General features: G+C 44.0%; 1 protein-coding gene and 1 long non-coding RNA gene across 4 annotated transcripts in view; one reads left to right on the top strand and one right to left on the bottom strand.

The window, feature by feature from the left end:
• Nucleotides 1-25467, top strand: part of LOC142017196 (aldehyde oxidase 2-like) — a 107994-nt gene that overhangs the window by 21324 nt on the left and 61203 nt on the right. Inside the window, exons 9-17 of one of the 3 annotated variants that reach the window (XM_075001913.1) lie at nucleotides 4555-4699; nucleotides 6911-7003; nucleotides 9341-9492; nucleotides 10578-10671; nucleotides 14397-14506; nucleotides 21263-21447; nucleotides 23546-23686; nucleotides 24105-24151; nucleotides 24866-24951. In XM_075001913.1, the coding sequence (XP_074858014.1) occupies nucleotides 4555-4699; nucleotides 6911-7003; nucleotides 9341-9492; nucleotides 10578-10671; nucleotides 14397-14506; nucleotides 21263-21447; nucleotides 23546-23686; nucleotides 24105-24151; nucleotides 24866-24951 (1053 nt within the window). Of the gene's footprint in view, nucleotides 1-4554; nucleotides 4700-6910; nucleotides 7004-9340; nucleotides 9493-10577; nucleotides 10672-14396; nucleotides 14507-21262; nucleotides 21448-23545; nucleotides 23713-24022; nucleotides 24035-24104; nucleotides 24152-24858; nucleotides 24952-25467 lie in introns of all 3 variants that reach the window. The other 2 variants (XM_075001915.1, XM_075001912.1) reach the window with 2 other exon arrangements.
• Nucleotides 17304-24651, bottom strand: LOC142017199 (uncharacterized). The gene is made up of 3 exons (XR_012646482.1): nucleotides 24071-24651; nucleotides 23612-23678; nucleotides 17304-17316 (listed from the first exon to the last, which is right to left on the bottom strand). It is a non-coding gene; the product is annotated as an uncharacterized LOC142017199 (long non-coding RNA).

The following is a 25467-nucleotide window of genomic DNA, read 5'->3' as shown; positions in this document are numbered from 1 at the left end:
AGAGCAGAACCTCATTGGATCTGAAATTGCCCCTTGGGGACCTTAAGCCAATGAGATTTGGCCTGATGAATTTCTCTAGTGTTCTCTTGTCAGGTGTGACTGAACCTAAATCTTGCTGAAGTTTAGCCATCTTTGAGAAGGAGAGCATCAACCAGCACACAGCACACTGAACAGTGGTGCATGGTTTGCTAAAGTCACTAGGCCAATCCACTTCTATTATGTAACTTCATGGGGAAATGTAATGCCCAGGCAGAGAAGGTGCCAAAACCTCAGTTCTTAAGATGAAATCACTTTGCTTTGGTTACTCACTGAACAACCATAATGGAGGGAGCCTTTCTGAGCAATTAGAGTATGAGACTGGATGTCACGAAACTTAGGTACTGTACTACTAATTTGTACAGTCTCATGCAAGTTACCTATCTTTTTTGTGCCTCGGTTTCCATGTCTGTACAATGGGGATAATTAAATGTAACATTGTAAGCTCTATGGGAACTTCAGATTGAAGACATTAATTAAGTACAAAGTGCTATTCTTTGGGTGATGTTCCCATAGGTGATCTACATATGGTGATGGACATTCCCGGAGCTGCAAATTGGAGCTTTTTCTAAGCAGTTGCTAGTCAAGCCACACATGTGCAGCAGGGATCTCACGCTGCTGGCAGTTTGACAGTTGAGCACAGCCTGACCCCCTCCTGTCAGTTCTTTTTCATCCACCCTAGGTCACACAGGGAACTCTCTGCCACCTGAGGCACTTAATCTCCTAAGAGAAACTGTTTCACTTTGTAGTCCACTCTCATTATTCAATTAGTGAGCAGTTATTCCACTAGCTACTTTCTTTCATTTTCTTTAACAAAAACAACCAAAAAAATCAATTGAGGAGAACGAGCATTCTGTAACTGGCAGCAGAACAAATCCTATGATTATACCAGGAACAGACAACGTATCCAGAGGCGACACCCTGAGCAACTGCACTCTTCAGGCTCTCAGGTTACCAAACAGCAAATTTAAGACATTGGTTGAGGGTCTGTGCAAACTTCCAGATATTGCTGTACAACAACAGGAGCAAGGCTGCCTATTCCATCACAGGCTTCGCCCCTATATCCATCAGTGGCCCACTATAACAGCAGACTGCTGGGTTTTGGAAATCACATGCACAGGTTACACCATCCCGTTTACTTCCATCTCACCTACCCACCCCAGCTCCCCTTTCCTCTTCAGGGACACTTCACACAAATTTTCTATCAAACAAGACATCCAACGGCTTCTTCAGCTAAGAGCCATTGAAAGGGCTTCTGCTCCATTACCGGGGAACAGGCTTTTACTCAAAGTCTTTCCTCACCCAAAAGTGCACAGGAGGCTGAAAGCCAATCCTCGATCTCGATCTCAATCAAATCTGCATGATAACTAGAACCAAGGGACTGTTCAACTTACTGAGGCTTTTAGTCAAAAAACAGAAGCTAAACAAATTCCTGCGAAAACAGCTCTTCAGAATGGTCACACTAGCCTCAATAATTCCAGCACTGGACAGAGGGGACTGGTTCACAGCCCTCAACCTACAAGATGTGTATTTCCACATAACCATACATCCATCACACGTTTCCTTCATCCACCATAACCATACATCCATCACACACATTCCCTTCTATTTACAGTGGGAGGAAACCATTTTCAATACAAGGTCCTTCCCTTTGGCCTGTCATCTGCCTCACTGGTCTTCTCCAAAGTCGTCACAGTCATGGCAGCATACCTCAGGCAACAGGGACTGACAATTTTTCCTCATCTCAACTGCTAGCTGAAAGATCATTCTCCAGGGGAGGCAATCGGCATGATAACTAGAACCAAGGGATTGTTCAACTTACTGGGGCTTTTAGTCAAAGAACACAAATCAACACTCAACCAAGTTCAGGACTTAGAATTCATAGGAGCAAGGCTTGATGCCACATCAGCCAGGACATACCTTCTGCAACACAGGTTCCAGACCCTTTGAGATTTAGTTCTCACTTTCATTGAAAACCCATCCACTACAGTTTGTACTTGTCTTCAACTCATGTGGTACATGGCAGCCACCACATATGTGGTACAGTATGCACATCTCCACTTCCATGCCTTACAGCCTCGGCTGGCTTCCATCTACGCACATACACATCATTCATTGCATAAACGGGCGCTTGTGTCCAAGCAAGTACTGCCGTCACTCAAATGGTAGACATGTCCACACGCCCTCTTAACTGGAATCCCATTTTTTATAGGAAGAGCCTGCCACACAAATTACCACAGATTCTTCACTAATGGGCTGGGGAGCACACTTCTGAAGCAAAACTGTATGGGGCAAATGGCTGCCACATGAGGCTCTGTTACATATCAACATTCTGGAACTCAGAGCCATCAGAAATGCCTGCAGGCACTTTGCCTCTGCCATAACCAACCACTCTATACTACATAAACAGGCCGGGGGGAGTGCATTCCAGCTCTCTGTGCACAGGGGCAGTACCTCTGGATTTGGTGTATAAGACACAGGGTCAATCTCAAAGCGACATACTTACTGGGGGCCAACAAAACCATGGCAGATGCCCTAAGTTGCAACTTTACAATTCACCACAAGTGGGAACTCCACCCAGCAGTCGAAGATAACATCTTATGCAAATGGAGCTATCCCACCACAGGTCTCTTTGCAACACTGAGCAACACCAAATGTCCCAAATTTTGCTGTCAAACGGGACTGGGAAGGAGATCCGGGCACGATGAACCTCACATCAGACAAACCACCATATTTCACCTTTCCTCCCATTCTGTTGATTCTCAAGGTGTTGCACAAAATTCGGCTTCACAGTGCTTGGGTTATCTTGATAGCCCCTGCTTGGCCCAGGCAGATTTGGTTTCTAACCCCTCAGGACTTGTTTCTCAAACCAGTTTACCTGTTGCCACATCGACACAACCTCCTATTCCTGAACAGGGGCAAGCTACGTCACCCATATCCACTGTCACCATACCTCCATATATAACTCCTTTATGGTTCCATGACCACAAGGTTCCGTGCTCTGAACAGATGAAAGACATCTTACTGCACAGCAGGAGACAATTCACCAGTGTGACTTACCTGCAGAAATGGAAGCATTTCATCTCCGGGTGTCAGCAGACACAAGTCCACCCCAATGAAGCTCCAATATAAACCATTCTGGACTACTTACACACCCTGAAGACCGATGGATTATCTGTCTCTTTGATCAGGGGCCACCTGGCCACCACCATCTCAGCTTTCCATGAATGAATTGAGGGGGCTTCTGTATTCGCACAGCCACTATCATAGAGGTTCCTCAAAGGTCTTCACAATCTCTATCCACCTCATACGGTGCCAATCCCTACATGGGACTGAAATCTCATATTGACTGCTCTCATGAAGCCACCCTTCGAGCCAATGGTTTGTATGCTCTGTCTCTACTCACCATGGAAGTTCTCTTTCTTGTAGATGTAACTTCCATGAGGAGAGTCAGTGAAATAGGTGCACTAATGGAGGGTCCATCCTCTACAATGTTCAGGAAGGATAAAGTGACTTTGAGGCCACATCTGATGTGCCTCCCAGAGGTCAGCATGAGCTTTCATACCAACTAACCCATTGTCCTGCCTGCATTCTTCTCAAAACCTTCTCCCAGGGAGGCAATGCTGCATTCATTGGATTTACAGAGACCTTGGGCATTTTACATTGACAGAACTCAGAGTTTTTGAAGACCCCATGACTCTTTGTTGCTATGACTGACCTTTCAGTGGGCAACCCCATCTTGATACAGTGAATTTCAAAATTGATTAGGACTTGCATTCTCCAGTGCCTTTCACTCTCTGTCAAACCATTACTAGCCTTACCAAGAGCCCATCCCATTCTACTATGGCAGCATTCACAGCATTCTTCAAAAATGTGCCACTACAAGACATTTACTTGCAGCCACATGGTCCTCTGATCACACATTCACTAAATGTTGTGTAATCATGCCCCAATTGGTAAACAATACAGCAGTGGCTACAGCGGTTCTGTCTGCTGCCATTAAGCAGCACCTCCATGTCCCACCAACCACAGGGGACACTGCGGGTAGTCACCCGTATGTGGAGCACCCATGGGCACATCACCCAAAGAAGAAAAGGAAATAACTTGTCTTGTGCAGTATCAACTGTTCTTTGAGGTGTCTGTCCCCGAGGGTGCTCTACACCCCTCTCTTCCTCCCTGCTACTTGGAGTGTGTCTGTTCTGTGGTGGATGAGGAACTGAGGGGAAGGGGTTGTGCCATGCTCAACTGTCAAACTGACGGCAGCATGGGATGCCTGATGCGCATGCATGGCCTGACTAGCAACTGCTTAAACAAGCTCCGATTTGCGGTGCTGAGGATTATCTGTCACCATACTTGAAGCTCCCATGGAGACACACACATCAAAGAACAGTTGTTACTGCACAAGGTGAGTAACTCCCTATTGTCAGTTATTTGAAAGAGTTTTTGTTCTACTTTATACTATCTGACAAATACCTTTGTTAGCCATGGAGCACTTAACGTCTGTCATTTCCCCTACAGAAAATGGCTCAGCAACAGCCAAAACGAACTCTGGTTTTCCATGGGGAAAGAACAACATGGATTTCTCCTGCTAACCTTTATGAACTTCTGGATCTGAAGGCCAAGTACCCCAAAGCACCTCTCGTTGTAGGGAACACCAGTGTGGGTATGGAGGGTCAGAGGGCCTCTTTTGTTATCGTTACTATCCAGTTGAAGTCAACAGAATTTGCAAGTGCTCTGAAAATCAGGCCTTTGGTGCCTCAACCTGGGCATCCAAAAATAGGTACCCAAATTTAGACTCTCCATTTGAATATTCAGGTTTGGTTAACTTACCCATGTTCACATGGCATGTCAATAACCCAGCTGGGACTGGGACCCTGATCTAATGGTTCCATGGTTACAGAACTAAGCCCCTTCCATTGACTTCACTGAAATGGCTTGCATGAAGTAATACCCATTCACAGTAAGAGCCTGAAGGATTATGGCTTCAGTTAGAATGCTACAAGGACAACAAAGGACATGGTCCATATTGAAAGGACAAGGGAAGCATCTTACTGGTTCCTCAATATTATAGCCAGATTTTATTGTTACTGATTTATAGTTCAAGACAGTAAAGTCAAGAGAGCAGCAGCTGTAGCAGAGAAGAGATCAGGATGAGTAGATTGATTGAGGGAAATCTTGAGGAGGTCTTGAGATAGACCATTTCCAGAATATGTGTGTAGAAACAGGGGAGAATATTTCAGAGGTGATACAGGGGTGGAGTGTAGAGCCTGAACCTATGCTTTTCCCAGGGAAGTAGTGTCAGTGGGTAGAATAAGACCCCATCTCATTAAAAGGCATTCCAGCGTGGTACTGAGCTGTTATCTGTGAATTTGTTTACACTGTGAGAGCAAAACTGAGTCCAAAATTTTTCAAGAGACTTTAATGTTCAGAAGCCCTGCTCATTGACTATAGAAACTTTTTTATTTCTCAGTATAACACCCAATTAGCCAAAGTGATAGGCGCTTGGGAGCATACAATATAGTTTAAAGGTCAGATCCAGTGTCCATTGAAGAGAAGTCCATTGATTTTTGTGGACTTCAGTGAAGCCCTAAATGGCAGGGCTAGGCATGAGGATGAGGGAGGAAGTAGGCATATTACTATATATATGGTATGCACAGCTTGTTAACAACTCCTTTTTGAAAATCTATTAGTCAGGAAGTCAGTGAGGGTTGTCACAGGAGGTAATGTCGCAACCATCAGAGAGATGCTGATGGGAGAAGGACACCTAAGGGTTATTGAGCTGAGGCTACATCTATGCTACGAGATAAATTCAATTTTTAATAGATTCAATTTTAACCTCATTCTTATGAATTAGAATTTAAGTGTCCACAAACCTACTTGAAATTCAACCCATCATTTTTCTGTGTCAAGTTTCTGCATCTACATTGCCCTTTGCGAGAGTTCGACAGCATGAGCAGTGCATTGTGGGTACCTATCCCACAGTGCCTTAGCCCCAGTTGCTTGTGGGTGTTTCATGTTAGAATCCCAGAATGCAAAGCACCGTCCCAGAATTCAGAGCACCCAGTAACAGAATTCAGACCTCCCCCAAACCTGCCCAAGTCTCCTGTGCTGTGCATTCTCTGTGGACGTTGGCACAGAGGCTGGCAGCTATGCCATCAGCCCTGTGCACCCCCGCCCAGTTCCATCAGCTGCGCACCTGCTGCGGACGTTGGTGTAGCGGCTGGCAGCTGTCCACCCCTGGCCGGTTCTGTTAGCCAAGCTTCCGGACTTTTGTATTTGCAGGCACTGGGCACTGGAGAATTTAAATTCAAATTCTAATTCAATCAAAAATTCCCAGGCTTCTTGTGACCTTCTTTCTGCACACCTGGATGGAAAGCAGTGGAGAAGGAAGTGACAATACATAGAGGGTCACCTTGTAGCTTTGTGGGATACATACAGGACACCTCTGTAAGCTAACAAATTCAAATTAAAGACATGGCGCTTCCACACTAGCCTTTATACGAAATTTTAAATTCAAAATTGATGCTATATCCATCCGGTAATATCAACATTTTGTTATCAGTATTAGGACTCCCTAATTTGAGCTAATGGTATTTACAGTGAAGACGGTGACGTTTAATATTGAGCTAACTCCTTTAAATTCGATTGTATCTCATAGTGTAGACGTAGCCAGAGCAGAGTTGGTGAAAGATGGAAGCATGAAGTAATGGGTGACTAGGTCAGGGATGGGGTCAGGGACACAATTAAATTAAGGTAAGAAAATTTGGTGGCAGGAAGAATGCTCACATCTTTAGATACATTCGTACTTCTGGAAATATAGCACAGCTGTTCTCTTCTGCTTTTCTTCAATCTTGTTATAATTCCCTGTCTTCAGGGCTTGAGATGAAACTTGCTGGTGTTCACCATTCTGTTATCATCCATCCAACTAGGATTCCAGAGCTGCATGTTGTGAGTAATACAAACCGTGGTAAGTCCTGGATTTGCCTAAAAACTCTCTCATGTATTATTAGGTCCCATAGGTGATCAGCATCTTTAAGTCATATGCCCTAGACCACTATTCAGTCTGTCAGCATACCTACCTTATGGGGAGAACAGGATGCAGAAGTTCAAATTCTGAGACTCTGCCATCAGAAATTTCTTTGCTCAAGGCATCTTTCCCTCAGCTTTCAGCAGGCAGGTCCTGTCTCTGATTTTTTTTTCCTTTTGTGCAAATTGCAAAGGTCTTTGTCATAGTGTCACAGGGTGAGCTCACTGCCACAGTGCCTCCTGCTGGTTGAGGAGGGAATTAGCTTGACTTATTTCCAGCAAGGTGCCTGCATCTGGCTGGTGTGTCATCTGCCATCACTCCCTGTTCTATCTTGTACTTTGGTCAGGACCCCGTTACTCCCAGGAGCGCCAGATCCCCTTTAGGACACTGCCCTCTGGCAGTGCCCACTACATTTCCTTGCCCCCTTCTGCGGGTTTTCTGCAGTCTTTGTTCAGGGCTCCCACACTGTAGCCAGCTGCAGCTTGTATCTGGCTACTGAGCTCAGGGGCAAGCCAGAACCCCCACTGACCAGAGTTGGTGTGGCTTGGTGCAGGGGGAGTGGAAAAACTCAGGCCTATCAGCTTCTCTGAGTCCCAGCCCAGGAACCCTCAGGCATCAGCATTGTCCGCTCCTCCTTGTCTCTTCCCTGCACTGCATTACTCCCTGGGCCACTTCCCCTGTTGCCCTCTTGCACCTGTTGAGCCCCTATTCTAGGGCCCGCATTCTGTGAGGACTTAGACTGGGACCTTCCCCAAACTCCTCTTAGCCTGTCCAGCACTACCTTATCTAAGGTGCTAGTCCTGGAAGCTGGTCCTAAACTTTCCCTGGTCAGAACTCAACAGATCCAGCTCTGCTGGAGTAGCTCTTCATGTGCAGGGCTGCTCCAGCAAGCTCACCTTTGATTGGCTTCCCCACCAGGAGCCCCTCACACATTGGCTGGAGTGCTGCTCAGGGTCCCTGTAGCCTTCCTGAGCCACTTCCTTGCAGTAGTTGGTCACTTGCTGCCCTGCACATGGTTATTAGTCTGGTGTGATGGGGTTCAGGGGTCCCCGTGCACTGCACCCCATCTGCTGGCAGGAGTGACTTTCATTCAGCAGGTACAACAGGAGGTTTATTAGGCAACAGATGCCGAGTTTCTCACAGAAGCTTCAGTACACCAGACAGAGACAGTCATTCCAACCCGTCCTGGGGAGAGGAGCCCGAGGGGTGCCCCTCTGGGGTGTAGCTTTCCCCCTCCTCAGGCTGGCTGCCTTCCAGCTCCCTCTCCCCCTAGCCTCTAACTGCCGCCCCCGATTCAAAACCAGCTCGGCTCCTCCCTCCTCTTTGTTCAGGGCTGAGGTGTTACCTGCCAGCCTAGGTTATAGCCGCAGGGTCATCCTTAGCTGCTGGGAGCTGCTCTGCTTGTCTCACACATCCAGCCTGAGTCTCACACATGCACTCCCCCCCACCTTCATCACATCTGGCAATGCCTACAACCTATATGGAGATGTTTATATATGGATCTTTGACCCAGCATGGCGAAAGATTTCCTTTGGTGTCACTGAGCCAGGTTCTCAGCTGGTCCAAGCTGGCATAGTTCCATGGATGCTGATTTACATCAACTGAAGATCTGCGCCATTAGATCACATATTAATATGTATCATACAATTAAATGTTCAGCAGATGTATGTGATGTCCCAGTTTTTCAAAGAGACACTGGATGAAGCTGTTTATAAAAATCAGACAAACTGGGATTTTTTACTACAATTATTTCCCTATCCGCATTTTGCTTAGCTCTGGAACTGACGCTGAGCTGGTACTGGTGGATGAATTGAAATACAGGTATTTGTAAATCATTACACCACGCACATCCTCACAATTGTCTGATTATTGTAGAGCTTGGTAAGAGGTAAGAGAGGATCCCCTTAGTGAAGGGAGGGATCGTTACAACCACTGTAAGCTTCTAAAATGCTCTACAAATCTCTGCTGAAACAGAGCCTGACCCAGCATCCATTGAAATGAATGGCATTGTTTCCATTGACTGAAATAGGTTCTGGGTCAGGCCCATGGGGCCAGGTTCTGGAGTCTCAGTCAAACTGCTATTTGCCTGATAGAAATTTGCCTGAATAACAACCTCAGTGTCCGGGTCAGAGAAAATCACCCTGTATGTTTGTGTGAGTGAGATGTACCTCATGAAAACTGACAATAGAAGCAATGTTTCCATGGTCAGGTTGTGCAGTTGCGATCAAGTAATGTGTGAGCTCCTCCTAATGCACAATTATAATAATTGGATTTCAGGACTAGTGGTGGGTGCTGCCTGCTGTCTGGCCCAGCTCAGAGACACCCTGATGAAGGTAGTCCTGGAGCTTCCAGAGGAGAAGACAAAGATTTTCCGTGCTCTCTTGCTGCAGCTGAAAACCCTTGCTGGAGAACAGATCCGGAGTTTGGCTGTATGTTTTCAATGATTATTGTACACAGACCTGCACTGAAACTATATAGCTATGATCTTCATTTACAAATCTGTAGAATATGTTTTGAGGCTAGCTGGTTGGCTTTGGGGCTTGGACAGCATTTCAGTGTCTTCCCAAAGGCAACCAGCTGAAATCCAGTCCAGGGTGATAATATCTAAAAGGCATTACCACCCAATAGCTCATGTGAAATAACCTGGGGCTTTCTGCCATGACCAATGGGCAGGTCTCCACATTGCTGTAGTTGGCACTTTTTTCAGCAAAGGAGCCAAGGACTGAATATGTCTGAGACTATCTTTGTCCCTTCAGAATCAGGTAGAAGTGCATGGCCATCCAGAGCCTTTCACAAGGCACCTCTAACCAGGTTGGAGCACCTACAGAAGGAAATGAATGGGTGCTTAACACCCACTGGCAGCCAGGTCACCGCTCCACCCAGCACCTCCTGCCTGCTGGTGGCCTGTCAATCAACTCCTCCTCTTCCCTCCCAGCACCTTGGGGCCTTGGGAGAAGGGTTGGAGAGGGAGCAGGGCCAGGGCAGAATGGTGGTTGGGCACCCCTGGAAAACAGGAAGCTGGTGTCTGCATCAGCTACGACTGAAGTGAACAAACAATAGCTGAATTTACCAGATAAGCAGTGATATACTTGTCAGCTTACTGCAAGGAAGCTCAGTGTAAAGACGTCCTTTACGTCTCCTCACTATGAACTGCTTTGCATCATTTCCCCACCCTTCCATTTCTCATTAAAACTCGGTTGTCTTACTTCTTTTGTGGTTCCTCCCTTCTGATCTGAAAAAGTGGCCATTTCTATTTTTGTGGGCAGGTCCACCTACCCAGGGTGATGTAGGTTTCTTTCAGCTGGGGTTATCGGTCAGGACCTTCCATGAGTTTTTAAATTAAAATGAGAGGGAAATGATCATTTAGAGAAGTTTGATTATGAAACTTCAGTTCAGTTTAAACAATAGTTTACCTTATATTCTTAATATCCCTAAAAATGGGACCCTGGGATTTGATCAATAGTGCTACGTATGGCTAAGACAACAATTAAAATAATCTCTTTGTGTCTTAAAGTCCTTAGGGGGACATATTGCAAGCAGAGGTTCAACTTGGGATCTGAACCCTGTCCTAGCAGTTGGCCACTCTGTCCTCAATCTGGCATCAAAAGGTAAGATTCACCATCTCTCCGTTGCATTATCTGTGCCAGACCTGTGAACATCACCATAGAACACAATTAGCAATACAAGCAATGGGTATCTTTGCTTGTTTTCTTCATGTTGATAAACACAAGACAAAATTATTCTGGTGCTTTCCTGTGACTGCAACTGGCAAAAAGTGCTAGCTAATACAGGTTGGTACATTATACTCCTACTTGTTGCATGGTGCAGAAGGAAATCAAAACCAGCAATGTCATGAAAGTTCAGTGGAGAGGTAAGAAAAGGAAAGATGTCCATGTAGTATCAACATCCTCCCAACATTGCTGCTAGCAGCTCCTCTCTAAAGGCCAGACTGGGCCATATTTATCCTTTTAGCCTTTCATTGGCCTGAGAAAACATATGTCTCATTTTCATACATTTTGAGCTTCCAGGACTCCTACTGATGCCCCTGGGATTGTGCAGCAGAAGAGGTCAATCCCTCTGAAAATCAAACCTAAAGTATTTCATGCCAGCACCTCAAATCAGTGGCCATTTTGAAAATTGTGATCTTGATGAATAGCAGCTTTGAACCAAAGATATTCCAGGATAATGTTCTAAATGTTGTTCAAAGCTTTTGAATAAAAAGCAAACAGAGAGATACTTAATCAGATTACAAATTCCTCGGTCTATTACTGGCACTAACATCAGCAAAATTCAACATCATGCATACAGCATACTACTGTTAGCAAAATGCACAGTACCTAACTGGGACAGCAACGTCAAGAGTCCCTACCCATGCAAGTTTACAATCTAAGACCTGATGCTGTAGTGTGCTCACTCCACTCCCTTGACTTTGACGGGCGTGGAGAATTTTGCTTAGACTGAGGCAAGCAATCTGTACATGCAACACACACATTGTGTGTCCCAGGAAAACAGCGTCAGGCACTGGTCTGAAAAATATGAAGAATGCCATTTTGTTCCACGGCTCTGTGTCTTTCTTACAGCATGACCTCAGGTGCACTGCCTGGAGGACAATGTTTTGTCTGTGTCTACACGAGCCCCCTCCTTTCGGAAGGGGCATGTTAATGAGGGAGTTTGAAAGATGCTAATGAGGTGCTGCCATGATTATGCATTGCCACATTAGCATAATGGAAGCTGCAGTGATTCAAAAGTGCCGCTTTCGAATTGCATGCTGCCCGTGTAGCTGGGGGGCCTTTTGAAACACCCCCCCCCAGTCTTTGAAAGCCCCTTCTTCCCATTTGTTTTGGGAAGAAGGGGCTTTTAAAGACTGGAGTATTGTTTTGAAAGGCCCCTGGCTACACAAGTGGTGGCCAAGTCAAAGCGGAACTTTCGAATTGCCGTGGGTGCCATTATGCTAATCAGGCAATGCTTAATCATGGCAACACCTCATTAACATCTTTCAAACTCCCCCATTAACATGCCCCTTCCGAAAGGAGGGGGCTCGTGTAGACACAGCCTTTGTGAAACATGATGCTTGCATGTGTCTAACTTGAATACACAAGATATGTGGTGCAAGGAGGACCAAGGGTAAACTGAGGTTGATTGCAGTGGCCATTGACCAAGCAAGTTCCATTGAAATATATACAGGCGAAAATAGTAACTCATTAAGCACTATAGAGAAAAATTATATGCATGCAAAAACTGCCATTTTAAACAAAGCGCTTATATACTTACACACATTTAATTTATTTGAAATGTTTCTGTTTTTCAAAACAAGAAATCTATTTAACATATTTAAAAACAAGATGTTCCTCCTACTGTTTTCACTTCGTTAGTATGTCTGAATCTTATCCTGTTTTATATGTATCCTTGAAAATGCCCTTTTTATAAATATGCTTCGCTTTCATTTATTCTCCTGTTCTGTACCACGGTTTCTCTCAGCTGCCACTGCTTTGCAAAAATTCCCAACTATTACTTTATCAAAGCCTGTGTCATAATGCTTCCATACAGATTGCTGTATAATGCTCAATCTGGAATAATGAAAGTCTCACTAATGGCAAAACAAAAGTGCAGAGAAACAAACAGAATATCAAATATACATGGTAGTAGATCACAGTGATCACTGTTACCTACTGTAATAAATATTTGGGGGGGATTCTGGGCCAAGGTGAGAGAACCTACCCTGGGCAAATTGCTCAAAACCAGGCCATGTACAGCCCAGACTGGAGTTTCCTTCTCAATATGGCAAACCAGGCCCACCACAAAAGTACCTCTGGACCGTCAGAAGCTACAAAGCAAAGCCACAGATTCCCCAGCTGCTCCTAATGCCAAACCAGGAACTCTCCTTACTCAGATGAGAGGTTATGAAAACCTATTTCACCAAATCCACACAGATTCTTCCCAGCCCCAAAGGGTCTAGCTACATTCCCAGGTCAATATATATTTAGATCTTACCCAAAACAGCATGCTGTGCTACTCCTTTAGAATCTAAAATCTAAAGTTTTATTAGAAAGAAAGAAAGAGAAAGAAAGAAAGAAAGGTGGCCTGTTGTGGCATTCTGTCATTGGCTGCTGGGTTTGCCAGCACTTCTCGGTCAATTTCCATAAGATGTGGATTCCATGTCTGAGCCTCCCTTCCTTTGTTCAGCCCATGTCACCTCACTGGGGAGGTGATCACACCTTGCAATATGAATCCTTAGCTATAAAACATTTCTAAGGCTATGTCTACGCTATCCCAAAACTTTGAAATGGCCATGCAAATTTTGAAGTTTACTAACGAAGTGCTGAAATACATATTCAGCACCTCATTAGAATGCCGGCGGCTACGGCACTTCGAAATCACCACGGCTCACCGCCATGTGGTTCATCCAGACAGGTGTCCCTTTTGAAAGGACCCTGGTGACTTTGAAATCTCCTGATAGCAATAAGGGGATTTCAAAGTTGGCAGGATCCTTTCGAAAAGGACACCCATCTGGACGAGCCGCGCGGCGGTGAGCCGTAGCAATTTCGAAGTGCTGTGGCCGCCAGCATTCTAATGAGGCACTGAATATGTATTTCAGTGCTTCATTAGTAAATTTTCGAAATGGCCATTTGCCGAAATTTATAACTTTACATACAAAGATGGTACAGATATACAAGTAGCATAAACAGATTCGGTGAGTTACTGGCTTTCATTAGACACCTCTCTTGGCCCACCTGACAAAAGATTTGGTGAAAACTTTGGTTCAGTGTTTACAGAAATGGTTATATACTTATTGTAAAAATCCAGTAAGGTGACACCTACCTTTTCTTCAACAGTACTGTCTTACAGCTTAGATCAAGCCAGAGCAAACTCGCACAACAAATGTAGAATGAAATACACAAGGCATGAAAATTCACAGTTGAATCATCTATGATACATTAGAGCTAGAATTTATTTAATTTATTTATTTGATTTATTAAAAGCTGAGTTACAATTTAAGAAAATATTTTTTTTCATCTGTTGTCTAAAAAGTTGTGGTATACCTTGCTAAAAATGTCACTGCATGCCACTAAGTTTAGAGCTGATGAAATTGTTCGTTGTAAAGGATTTGTTACAGATTTGAGTCCTTTTTTCTTTTTGTGAATCTGTATTTGAATACTCCTGGAAAAATTTTTGCAGGATTAGTGTCATTCCTAGATACCTAAATCCTAGAGTATAACTGTCAGACTTATTTTCTAATGTATTTTTCTTTCACACATTAGATGAGATTTACATCTAGAAAGTTCAGTCTTTCCTTTCCCTGCATTCTCTCACAATTTATACTTTTTTCTACCAGATGGAACACGACAGATTCCTTTAAATGACCAGTTTCTGGCTAGACATGGAAATGCAGATCTTAAGCCAAAAGAGGTCATAGTCTCAGTTCTCATCCCATACTCACAGAAGGTAAGGGCTCTGGGGTCCACTATGGATTGTTTTTAACAAGGTGTGATCCACGTAATGTTACACAGCCTTAGAACAAAAGAGTTTTAACAGAACTTTTAATATACACTGCAAGCACTTCAGTGCCAATGGCCCCTATGGACAGATCTGCAGATGTTTATGACGCAAATTGATCTTATGAGCAGTACCACTGACTCCAGTGGGGTTACCAGGGCTGGCCTTACAAAGAGTAATACCCTGGCCATATTTATATTCTGGCCTCTTTGGGTATGGCACATACCCTCATTGCATCTAGTTCCTGTGGGTGTCCCTGCATTGCCCCCAGCCCCTGTGGGCTCCCCAAGCACCCGCCCCTCTTTCACCCCTTCCCCCTGCACGCATGCCCCAGTACCCAAATGGGGAAACTGATCTGAATGCACAAGAGCAGCCGGCATTGCTGCTCATTCCCTCTGCTCCCACTGGAATGCTGCTCCTCTGCACACCCCAAAGGGGCTATGACAGGAGGGAGTGAGGAGCATTAGGGCTCCCTCCTTCCAAGTCACTTTCCCCACCTGGATTGCATTAGGGGAGGTCAAGTGAGCAGCAGTAAAATCTGCACCCCCGAGCAACACAGTTATACCAAATTCCTGTATTGCTGGGAGATTTTATTCACTAAAAAATGCTGTAGTGCTGAACAGCAGGGTCCCTAAAAGTCAGGGGGCCACTTGTACGCAAAATCCTCCATGCCACCCCTTCCATTAAACACTTGTACTGCCCCATCCCCCAAGACCCCACTGGCTCCTCAGCCCCCTGCCCCTTGTATCTTACCCTCATAACCAGTAAATGTGGGAGGGCTATGGCATGAGGCGCCCTCTGCTCCAGGACAAGAAAGACCAACCTAAGTCTCTGCTTTCTAGGTGTAGTCTTATGTATTCCCAGATACATTAGCTTGAATTTTGCCAAGCTGAAACTCATCTGTCCAAATTTCTATTTGCTGGGTCTCTTAGGCCGTGTCTACGCTAGCCAAAAACTTCGAAATTGCCGTGCAAATGGCGATTTCGAAGTTTACTAATGAAGCGCTGAAATACATATTCAGCTCCTCATTAGCATGCGGGCAGCCGCGGCACTTCGAAATTGATGTGGCTCCCCGCCACGTGGCTCATCCAGACAGGGCTCCTTTTTGAAAGGACCCTGGCTACTTCAAAGTCCCCTTATTCCTATGAGCAGATAGGAATAAGGGAACTTCAAAGTAGCCAGGGTCCTTTTGAAAAGGAGCCCCGTCTGGACAAGCCATGCGGCAGTGAGCCGTGTCAATTTCGAAGTGCCGCAGCTGCCCGCATGCTAATGAGGCGCTGAATATGTATTTCAGCGCTTCATTAGTAAACTTCGAAATCTCCATTTGCATGGCAATTTCGAAGTTTTGGCTAGTGTAGACGTAGCCTTAATGTTATTTCTCTCTCCTATAATATATATGCAGGAATCAATCCTCAGTACTGTAGCAATATAAGATGCCCCATTAATCCAAGGATGAGGTAGTACTGGTACCATATCCCTCAAATGGAAGGCCAGATTCTGGCCCCTCATACCTGATGATTCGTAACTTACATGCTGTACCTCTTCTGCTTTCTATGGGACAACGCTCACAGTAAGGTAGATCACTATGGCCTAGTCTGCACAATTGCAGCCTTCGATCTAAGTACCACAACTTCAGCTACATAAATACCATAGCTGAAGTAGATTTACTTAGATCTGCTAACCACAATAACTTCATTGAGGTAAATTGACAGCTCCCATGATCTCCCATTTACTCCACCTACATTTGTCAGGATGGTGGAGTTCCAGAGTTAACAGGAGAGCATTAAGTGATGGATTTATCACGCCAAGTATAGGATTGATCACTGTCTGTCCATCCAGCAGGTAGTGAACACATGTCTTATGAGTGAGGGTGGCAGATTTGGCCCTAATGTGTTCGAGGAAAGAATATTGTAATATTAGCAACTTCTGTGTTATTATATGTCCCTCTAGTGTCCCTCAACAAAAACTGCAGAAGAAATAGTAAAAACCCAGGTAAAGATGAGAGTGCAGAGATTCAAACAGACAAGTAAAAGCCCAAGTGAGTCTGTGCCTGTACTGACAATACAGGAGCTGTCCAGGTTTAAAAGAGAAAGCCAGGAGACACATGGTATGCTGTCTTGAGTGCCTCACAACTGAGTGCCTGCCTCAATACAGAAACCCCAAATGAGTGGGGTGTTCTGTGATTAGATTTCAACAAACCCAATAACGAGTGCGAACTCCTGGATCACGAAACAGTCTTATCATGGAGTTACAGGGAATCCCCTGAGATTCTCCAGTCCATCTTGTCACCCAAACAAAATGGACTTAGTGAATGGTCCCTTGCACCAAAAAAATCACACCTTGTCCAGGGTGCTTCCAGTTCCAACACCAGTCACTTACATCGGATCAGTTAATACTCCAGATCTTACATCACAGAAAACACCTTTATTCAATACCGTAACAAACTATCTGAAGGATTAAGACTAAGAAAAGGACATTAGAGTTTACAGGTTCAAGCAACCAAACACATACACACAAATAAGTTGAATAGTAACAGAGAGGAAGCCGTGCTAGTCTGTACACTATCAAAACAAAAAGCAGTCAAGTAGCACTCTAAAGACTAGCAAAATAGTTTATTAGGTGAGCTTTCGTGGGACAGACCCACTTCTTCCAAATCCTCAGAGTGACAGAGTTCCAGTGATCTGTCAATTCAAAATGTCTTTTAGGCAGTGCCAGGGCAGCCCCTAGGGATCTCTGTCTTCAGGTTGGTGCCACTAGCTCTGTCAAACAGCCAAAAAATCAAAATTTTGTCAATGATATTTGTTTTAGTTCCTTCATTAACCTTTGAAATCCAGAGGCAGCATAAGGTCATTAACCAATCCTTTGTATTGTGATGTTCTTTGATGGATCATCTGATTTTGATAGTTCCTCTGAATGGGTGAAGAAGCCCATGCCTAGGTTCACAAGTTCTGAGAAAACATTCTCAGACTACGTCTACACTAGCCCCAAACTTCGAAATGGCCACGCAAGTGGCCATTTCGAAGTTTGGGGCTCGTGTAGACACGGCCTCAAAGTTATAAAGCATCACTTACATATTTTCTTATAGCATGGAATACAGACATTACAAGTGAGATTAATGCATGCGGCAACTGTTATGCATTTTATGGCATCTAAATACTAAATAAATTCTTACATGCTTAATGCCTGTTTCAAGCAAAATTAATACACAGGTTACAGTGGGCTTGTCTATAGTTACCAGAAGATGAATGCACTACAATTGATCTTCTGGAGTTTGATTTTGCATGTCTGGTGAAGATGAAGCAAAATTGACCTCTCTGAGCTTGGCTGTTGACCTCTTGGTATGCTACGCTATTGCTTTGAGTAAGGGATGTCAACATAAGACTGAAGAGGCTCACACATCACTAGGGAAGTAAGTGGATTCTGATAGGTTGATTCTAGCTATGCAAATGCCATAGCTAGAATTGCCTATCTGAAATTAACGTATTTCCCTAGTATAGACTTACCCAATGTCACTTCACCAGCTGCCCCAAAGTGTCAACACTGATTAATGTAATCTAAGAGCTGGGTTACAGGCCGGCTATCCCTAATAGATTTCTTCTTTAAAAAAAAAAAAAAAAAAAAAATACCCTGAATGTATAAATTCAATATCTGCACTCTACATTGAATCTGGTAAAACAGCAGCACATCTTCTGTCTAAAAATTCAGAATCCTATTACTGGTTATGGTTGATATTAATGAACGGAAGGGAAATTTGGATGGGGATTACAAACCAGGACCCTCCTAAAAGTGGAAGAAAAGATAAAAAAGGAAATCTGTAGTTCTTCCTGGAAGTGATGACATGGTTTCGTTGTGCCTGTATATCTTGGCCCCAAAAGGGGTTAGTGGGCATAAAGAAACCACCACTGGGTCTGCTCACCAGTTATACTCAACTCTGAGGCCTAAGCAATAAAGCCAAGGAGATAGCTCCATTTTCTGGAGCACCATGGCCTAACCATCAGAGTCAAGTAAGCTGGTTCTCCCACACAGGTGCACAGCCTGTGGCTAGAGTCAAACTAGGGTGGCCCTCTCATGGCAGATGGGAGGGCCTAGTGGTCAATATCCGGAGTGGATTAGGGTTAGGGCATCATTAAAAGGGATTGGCAGCCCAGGTTGGGGGTTCTGGGCCCACCCAGCTCCAGTAGGCCCCAAACCAGTACCATACAGGGTGGCAGAGTGATTCACAATAGACTCAGCTGGGGATTCCACTGAAACATGCTGAGTTTACCTGGTGGAGAGATACCACTCCACCACCCTCCCTGGGTTACTTACTACACTTGTCTTTGGTGAAGCAGTCCCTGAAGCTTTGGGACCTCTGGGATCCACCATGCCTGTCACTCCTTCGATCACATGGGCCCAAGCTGACCCAAGGGGCCTCTAGGGTCTGAAGGCAGGGGCAGAAGTGTGCTTTTGAAAGCGGGTCCTACTTTCAAAGGAACCCTGTCTACACAGCTGTTTTGGCTTTTGAAAACAGCACTTCTGGAACAATGAGTGGCCACCATTATACAAATGAGACACTGGATATGCAAATCAGCACCTTATTTGCCTTTTTGATCTGCTGTTTTTGCATGCCCCTTTTACAAGCGAGGGGCCAGTGTAGACATAATCACAGAGAATAGAGCCTATTTCAAAATAAGCCAAAGTGCATCCAGTGGCTCTATTTTGAAACAGGCTTTATGTGTGTAGATGCTCTATTCAAAATAGCTGAGGGCTATTTCAAAATGCATTTTGTGTGTAGTTGTATTATTTCGAAATAAGTTATTTCGGAATACTCTTTAGCTACATCTAAACTAGCCCCCTCCTTTCGGAAGGGGCATGGTAATGAGGGAGTTTGGAGGATGCTAATGAGGCACTGACATGAATATGCAGCACCTCATTAGCATAATGGTGGCCATGTGCGATTCTCAAGTGCTGCTTTCGGAACACATGCCATGTGTGTAGATGAGGACCTTTTGAAAGGACCTTCCCCTCCCCCCCGGACTTCAAAAGCCCCGTCTTCCTAAAACCAAATAGGAAGAAGGGGCTGTCGAAGTCCAGGAGGTCCTTTTGAAAGGCCCCCGTCTACACAAGCAGCGTGTGTTCTGAAAGCGGCAATTTTGAATCACACGTGGTCACTATTATGCTAACAAGGTGCTGCATATTCATGTCAGTGCCTCATTAGCATCTTCTGAACTACCTCATTACCATGCCCCTTCCAAAAGGAGGGGGCTACTGTAAACGTAGCTCCCTGGAATAGCTTATTTTGAAATAAGGCTGCTGTGTAGACATACCCAAAGAGAACCATTCTCGTGGAGTGGAGACATTGGAGCTTAACACTGCTGGCTGACTGAAATAATCACTCATACCTGACAGCTAAATCAAACAGTCAGTAATAATGCTGATAACACGGTGAACTTCAACAGTGTCCCCACAGAAAATGACTCTATGACCATGAATGAGAGACCTGATTTGGCTACACTTCCTCAGGAGGATAGAATCCTATTTCTTGAACAGCCCCATTGAAATCAATGGGCCATTCATCAACACAGGTGCTACTTTTAGAGCGCGGGTTATCAGATTATTTTCAAGAAAGCAAAGAGTGTGCTAGCATGTGGGGGAAGGCACTCGTGCATTTTTGTAGCTCATATTCTCACTCTTGTTTATACCCATCTCTTGTTGTGTTTTTCTGGTTTCTGGCAACTTGGGATGAATTTTTCCAGTGTGATATGTCAGGTCATGAAACATACTGAGAAAATGTTCCAGCTGCAAAAGGCCTCACGTGTGGCCATGTAATCCTGAGACTCACAATTCATGTGGGCACCAGAGGTTGAGAGATGGGTCTGAGTCCCATCAAACACTGATAGCAGTGGATTTGCACTTTGGACCTAGATTTTGAACAGCGCAAACTGATAGAATTATTCAGATCTTGAGGGTTTGGGCAGGGCCCATCTCTGGCTCTGGAAGTGGTATATTTTAAACCTACACTTCATGTGGAGTTTCTGTAATGCAGTGGGGATCCACAGAGAACATGAATTGTTACAGCCCCCAACCACAGAGCTTTGGCTCATCAGCACCATGGGTTTAGGTCTGGCAGGCCCCAGTTAAATCACCAGTATGCAGACCAGTGAAGAAGGCTGATTTCCTCAGGCTGAGTATGGAACAAGCTACTTTGTTATTTTAGAGCAAGTGGAAATGGCTTCCAAACAAATCAGAGTTGGGCTTCTGAAAAATTCAGCATTGGCTGTGACCAGCAACTCTTTCTTTAATCTCTGGCACTGTGGCATGAAATACAGAAATCTCGTTAAAAAACAGTCAGCTAAATCAGGTCCATTGGCACAACACTGCCACCTGGCTTTGTGCTGGAAGCAAGCATTAGAAATGACTTGTGCAGACACTGATTGTCCAGCACTTCAGAGTGGGGGCTTCTGATAACACATTGAACCATTGTTGAAATCTTTAGTTTGTCGCGGCAGTCTATCAGTAGGCTTGTTGCAAGCATATCCTCCAGGATATGTAGGACCATCGCTAATCAGTATTTGGGTGGAAGAAATGCAGAAACTTAACTAAATCATTGTATAATTTGAGCAGAATGTCCATTTTCTTTCCTTGTGTCACTTGTGATTAATTAAGGCTTGAAAGAGTGTCAATTTCTGCCAGTGATAGAATTTCTCTTTGCCTTCTTTTGATCAGGATGACTTTGTGTCAGCATTCCGACAAGCCGAGCGCCGGAAAAATGCTTTATCAGTTGTGAATTCTGGAATGAGAGTCCTTTTCAAACCAAACACCGACATCATTATGGACCTGAATATTTTATATGGAGGCATTGGCCCTACCACAGTCAGTGCCAGGAAATCCTGTCAGAGACTCATAGGGAGGTACTGTATAATTTAGCACATCTCCAACAGCACATATAGTGAGCTCTATAAACTTGGCTCTGCCAAATTCTGTCAGTGGGTGCTCAAATGTAGAGATCACAGCTGTTACACTTCTCACCCACAGTACCCACTGTCCAGAAAGTGGGCAGCAAGAACAATAGAGTGGGATATCCAAGGTGCTCTGCAGTAATACAAATGATCCCCTGGAAATCTCATCCAGAGGTCCTCCTCTGGAGCTCCAACTCAAAGATAAAATTCTCTTTTCCTAGTGGAACACCACTTGTAGAAGAAGGCTAATGGCATATTGGGGTGCATACAGAGGAGCATTCCCAGCAGACCTAGAGACGTGATTATTCCCATTTATCCAGCACTGGTGAGGCCACATGTGGAATACTGGGTCCAGTTCTGGGGCCCCCACTATAGAAGGGAGGTAGATGCATTGGAGAGGGTCCAATGGAAATGATTAGGGGGCTGGAGCACATGACCTACAAGGAGAGGCTGAGGGATTTGGTCTTATTTAGTGCAGAGAAGAGTGAAGGGGCTTGGATAGCAGCCTTTAACTATGTGAAGTGTGGTTCCAAAGAGGATGGAGAGAGGCTGTTCTCAATAGTGACAGATGGCAGCATGAGGACCAATGGTCTCAAATTGTAGTGAGGGAGGTATAGGTTGGAGAGCAGGAAAAACTACTTCACTAAGAGGGTGGTGAAGCACTGGAATGGGTTACCTAGAGAGGTGGTGGAATCTCCATCCCCAGAGGGTTTTAAGTCCTGGCTTGAGAAAGTCCTGGCTGAGATGATTTAATTGGGGTTGGTCCTGCTTTGGGCAAGGGGCTGGCCTTGATGACCTTCTGAGGTCTCTTCCAGCCCTTGGATTTTATGGATGTTGTAGAGCAGCACTATGAAGAAAAGATTAAGTAATTGATACTACGAAATAGAGTAGGTTTAAAAATTAGAATAAAATAATCCTGCCAATTTCTAACTTGCTTTTTTTCATTTGGGTTTTGAAATTGACCTTTTTTTGATTGGTTGGCTGTATTTTTGTTTTGCTTTACACATTTTCTGCTTGTTTATTTCTATCACCATATTTTATTTTTGGAATAGTGTAATTTTTAAAATGATTTTAATTTTGAAAGTGAAATGAAAGTGAAAAAATGTATGAGTTTAACTTGACTAGTTAAAATTGGCACTGCAAAACTATTACATCTCCAGAAAAGAAAAACAGTGATCACAGTAAATTTCCACTGAAATTTCTGAAGAATCTGAATCCTTTCCTGAATATTTTCATTTTCTAAAAAGGACCTACATTTCATGGGGGAAAAAAGAAATGCAAAATTCTAACCACTCTGTCCCTAATATACTGATATAAATAGTCACTAATTAGTTGGGAAGAAGTCAGGCGTGTTTATACAGTAAACTCTTTTACATCCAGCAGCCTGGGACCAGACGGTTGCAAGATACTCAAATATTCTGGATAATAGAAAGCTATTCCTAGCTAGCAATGCATAACTCTAAAGAAAAACAATATTAGATATTAAGAAACAAACAAAAATGTATGCAGAGTACTTTATTACCGACAACAGTAGTATTATACACTGTAAACATATACTGTATTTATTTGTATTTACTTTCATTATACTGCACTTATCGAAAACGTAACTAAAATTTACTTATGGTTAAAATGCCGGTTATTTGAGAGTTCCCAATGATAGAATACCAGATATGAAAGAGTTAACTATACTGCAATTATACGCCCATGGCTGGCCATGAAGGGGGAGTCCCAGAACCTGGGCTCCAACTCAAGTCTGAATGTCTACACTGCAGTTTTATAGACCCCCAGTCTGACTCCAATGAGCCTGAATACACTAACAATGGCTAATCCTGGGTGTTTTACTGCAATGTAGACTTAGCCTCAGTAGTCACCGTATTAAGGCTTGATTGTTGCCATCCTTACTTGCACATGATTCCCACTGAAATCAAACGATGTAAGAAGACTGCAAGATCAGGTTCAGGTTAATTAAACTTTTATTACCTAACACTTTGTCTTTAGCTGCAGTTTAGTGTTGTAATTATGTGTGTGTGGATGCCTTTTTCTCTACCAGGCAATGGAATGAGCAGATGCTGGATGACGCTTGCAAACTGCTACTTGGAGAAATATCTCTACCCACCTCAGCTCCAGGTGGGAAGGTGGAATACAGAAGAACTCTGCTTGTCAGCTTCCTCTTCAAATTTTACCTGAAAGTGTTACATGGGTTGAATAAAATGGTAAGTGGTTTTGCTCTTCAGTGTTTATCGCAAGTGCTCAGATCTCCCGGTGAAGGCTGCAGGCTAACTGGATGGCTGGAGTGATACATCCTTTATTGAAAGCAGTGTGCCCTTACCCAGTTCCTGTCCCAAGACAGGTTACTTTACCATGCTGTGGAGCCTCGCCAGTCTAAAATATCTGTTCAGAATTAGAATTTAACATATTCTAAGTGAAGTACTGGACCTTTCATTGCCAGACAATAGCATTCCTTTAGCTGTAACAAGTTAGGGGTGTGACAGTATGGTTACATTTGTAAGTGTTGCTCCTTTGAGAGGGACAGGTGGATGTTTGAAATGCTGGATGGCCTGAACAAAACACATACCATGGAGAAATGTTTGAAATTGCCAACAGGGGAGCCTTGCACAGCTACATCAGGCTGACCAGGAAGAGAGCCAGAGCAGTGGTGCAGTAGGGTATGACAATGTAGTCCCTGGCCACCACACAGCAAGAGTGCAAACCTGAAGGGTTCAGAGATCAAAAGAGAACTCCAGTTAATCCAAAAGATTCAATTCCAGCCTGATATGTACCCAGAATGCATTGTCAGTACCTGATTTCTTGTGCCCCTGCCTTCATGTGATACTATTCCAAATACCATCCTGTCCTGGAAGGACACCAGCAGAGGTGAGATGGTCAGTGTTGCAGCCCATGTTTGCCAGTTTCAACTCTGATCCCTCACTCTTTTTTTTTTTTTTTTTTTTTTTTTTTTTTTACCAACAGTCCCTTGCACTCTGTCCTCACCATGGACTACCATCCAGGCACTGTGATTTTTGTGGGATAGGGAAGGAGTTCTGATCCCAGGTGACCAGCTCACATTAAACATTATCCATAGTGTTACTTGTGGTGTAAACTCTCCACCACTTTAAAAGGTGCCTGCTATGGCAAGGAAATCTGTAGGAGAATGGAATGTTTGTATCTCTCATATGTATATCACTACCCAGAATTCTTTTCCAGATCACAACCATTTCACATCAGTGTTAGTGTTTGAGCTGTGGGAGCAAACTGGAAATCTCCACTTTTTTAACATTTATGTTTTTCAAAATCAGTAAGCAGAAAATTTAACATTAAAAGAAATTGTATGACTGAAGTGTTGTTAAATTGCCTTCCTTGCAGTACCCAGCTAAGTATCCTGACTTATCAAAGAAGAATATGAGTGCCCTAGGAGCATTTCACTGTGAAGCACCCCAGGGTGTGCAAACATACGAGGTCAGTGAGGTTACTTTCATAGCAAAAGGTGCCAGCTGTAAATTGTGACTGCCACATGCTGTCCTTAATGAGGGTTATATCTCCTGGATTTTCATCTTAATTCTCCACTTACTTCTTAAGTTTCCTTGTATTTATGTCACCTTGTATTTAGCTGTGACACTGTGAGCACCTTTCCCAGGCCTGAAGAAGAGCTCTGTGAAGCTTTAAATCTGGTGTCTTTTACCAACAGAAGTTGGTCTAATAAAGAATATTACCTCACCCACTTGTGTCTCTCATACCCTACAATCAGCTCAGCTATAATCACACTGCATTGCCTCTATCTTTTCAAAAGTTTTTTGCAGTGGTATGGTAGCCATGTTAGCCCAGGAGACAAACAAGGTGGTAGAGTTCAGGTCTTTTATTAGTGAAAGAGCCAAGCTTTCAAGTTGCACAAGGTAAGTAACTTCTTGTAGCAGTGGGAATATGTCTGCAGGTTTTGAATCTGTTGTTCTGACAGGTTGTGATGCTGCTCTGAAT

Source organism: Carettochelys insculpta, chromosome 8 (genome assembly GCF_033958435.1).
Source record: "Carettochelys insculpta isolate YL-2023 chromosome 8, ASM3395843v1, whole genome shotgun sequence".
Lineage (NCBI taxonomy): Eukaryota > Metazoa > Chordata > Testudines > Carettochelyidae > Carettochelys > Carettochelys insculpta.
The sequence above is the reverse complement of the archived record's forward strand: the minus strand, read 5'-3'. Positions and strand labels throughout refer to the sequence as shown.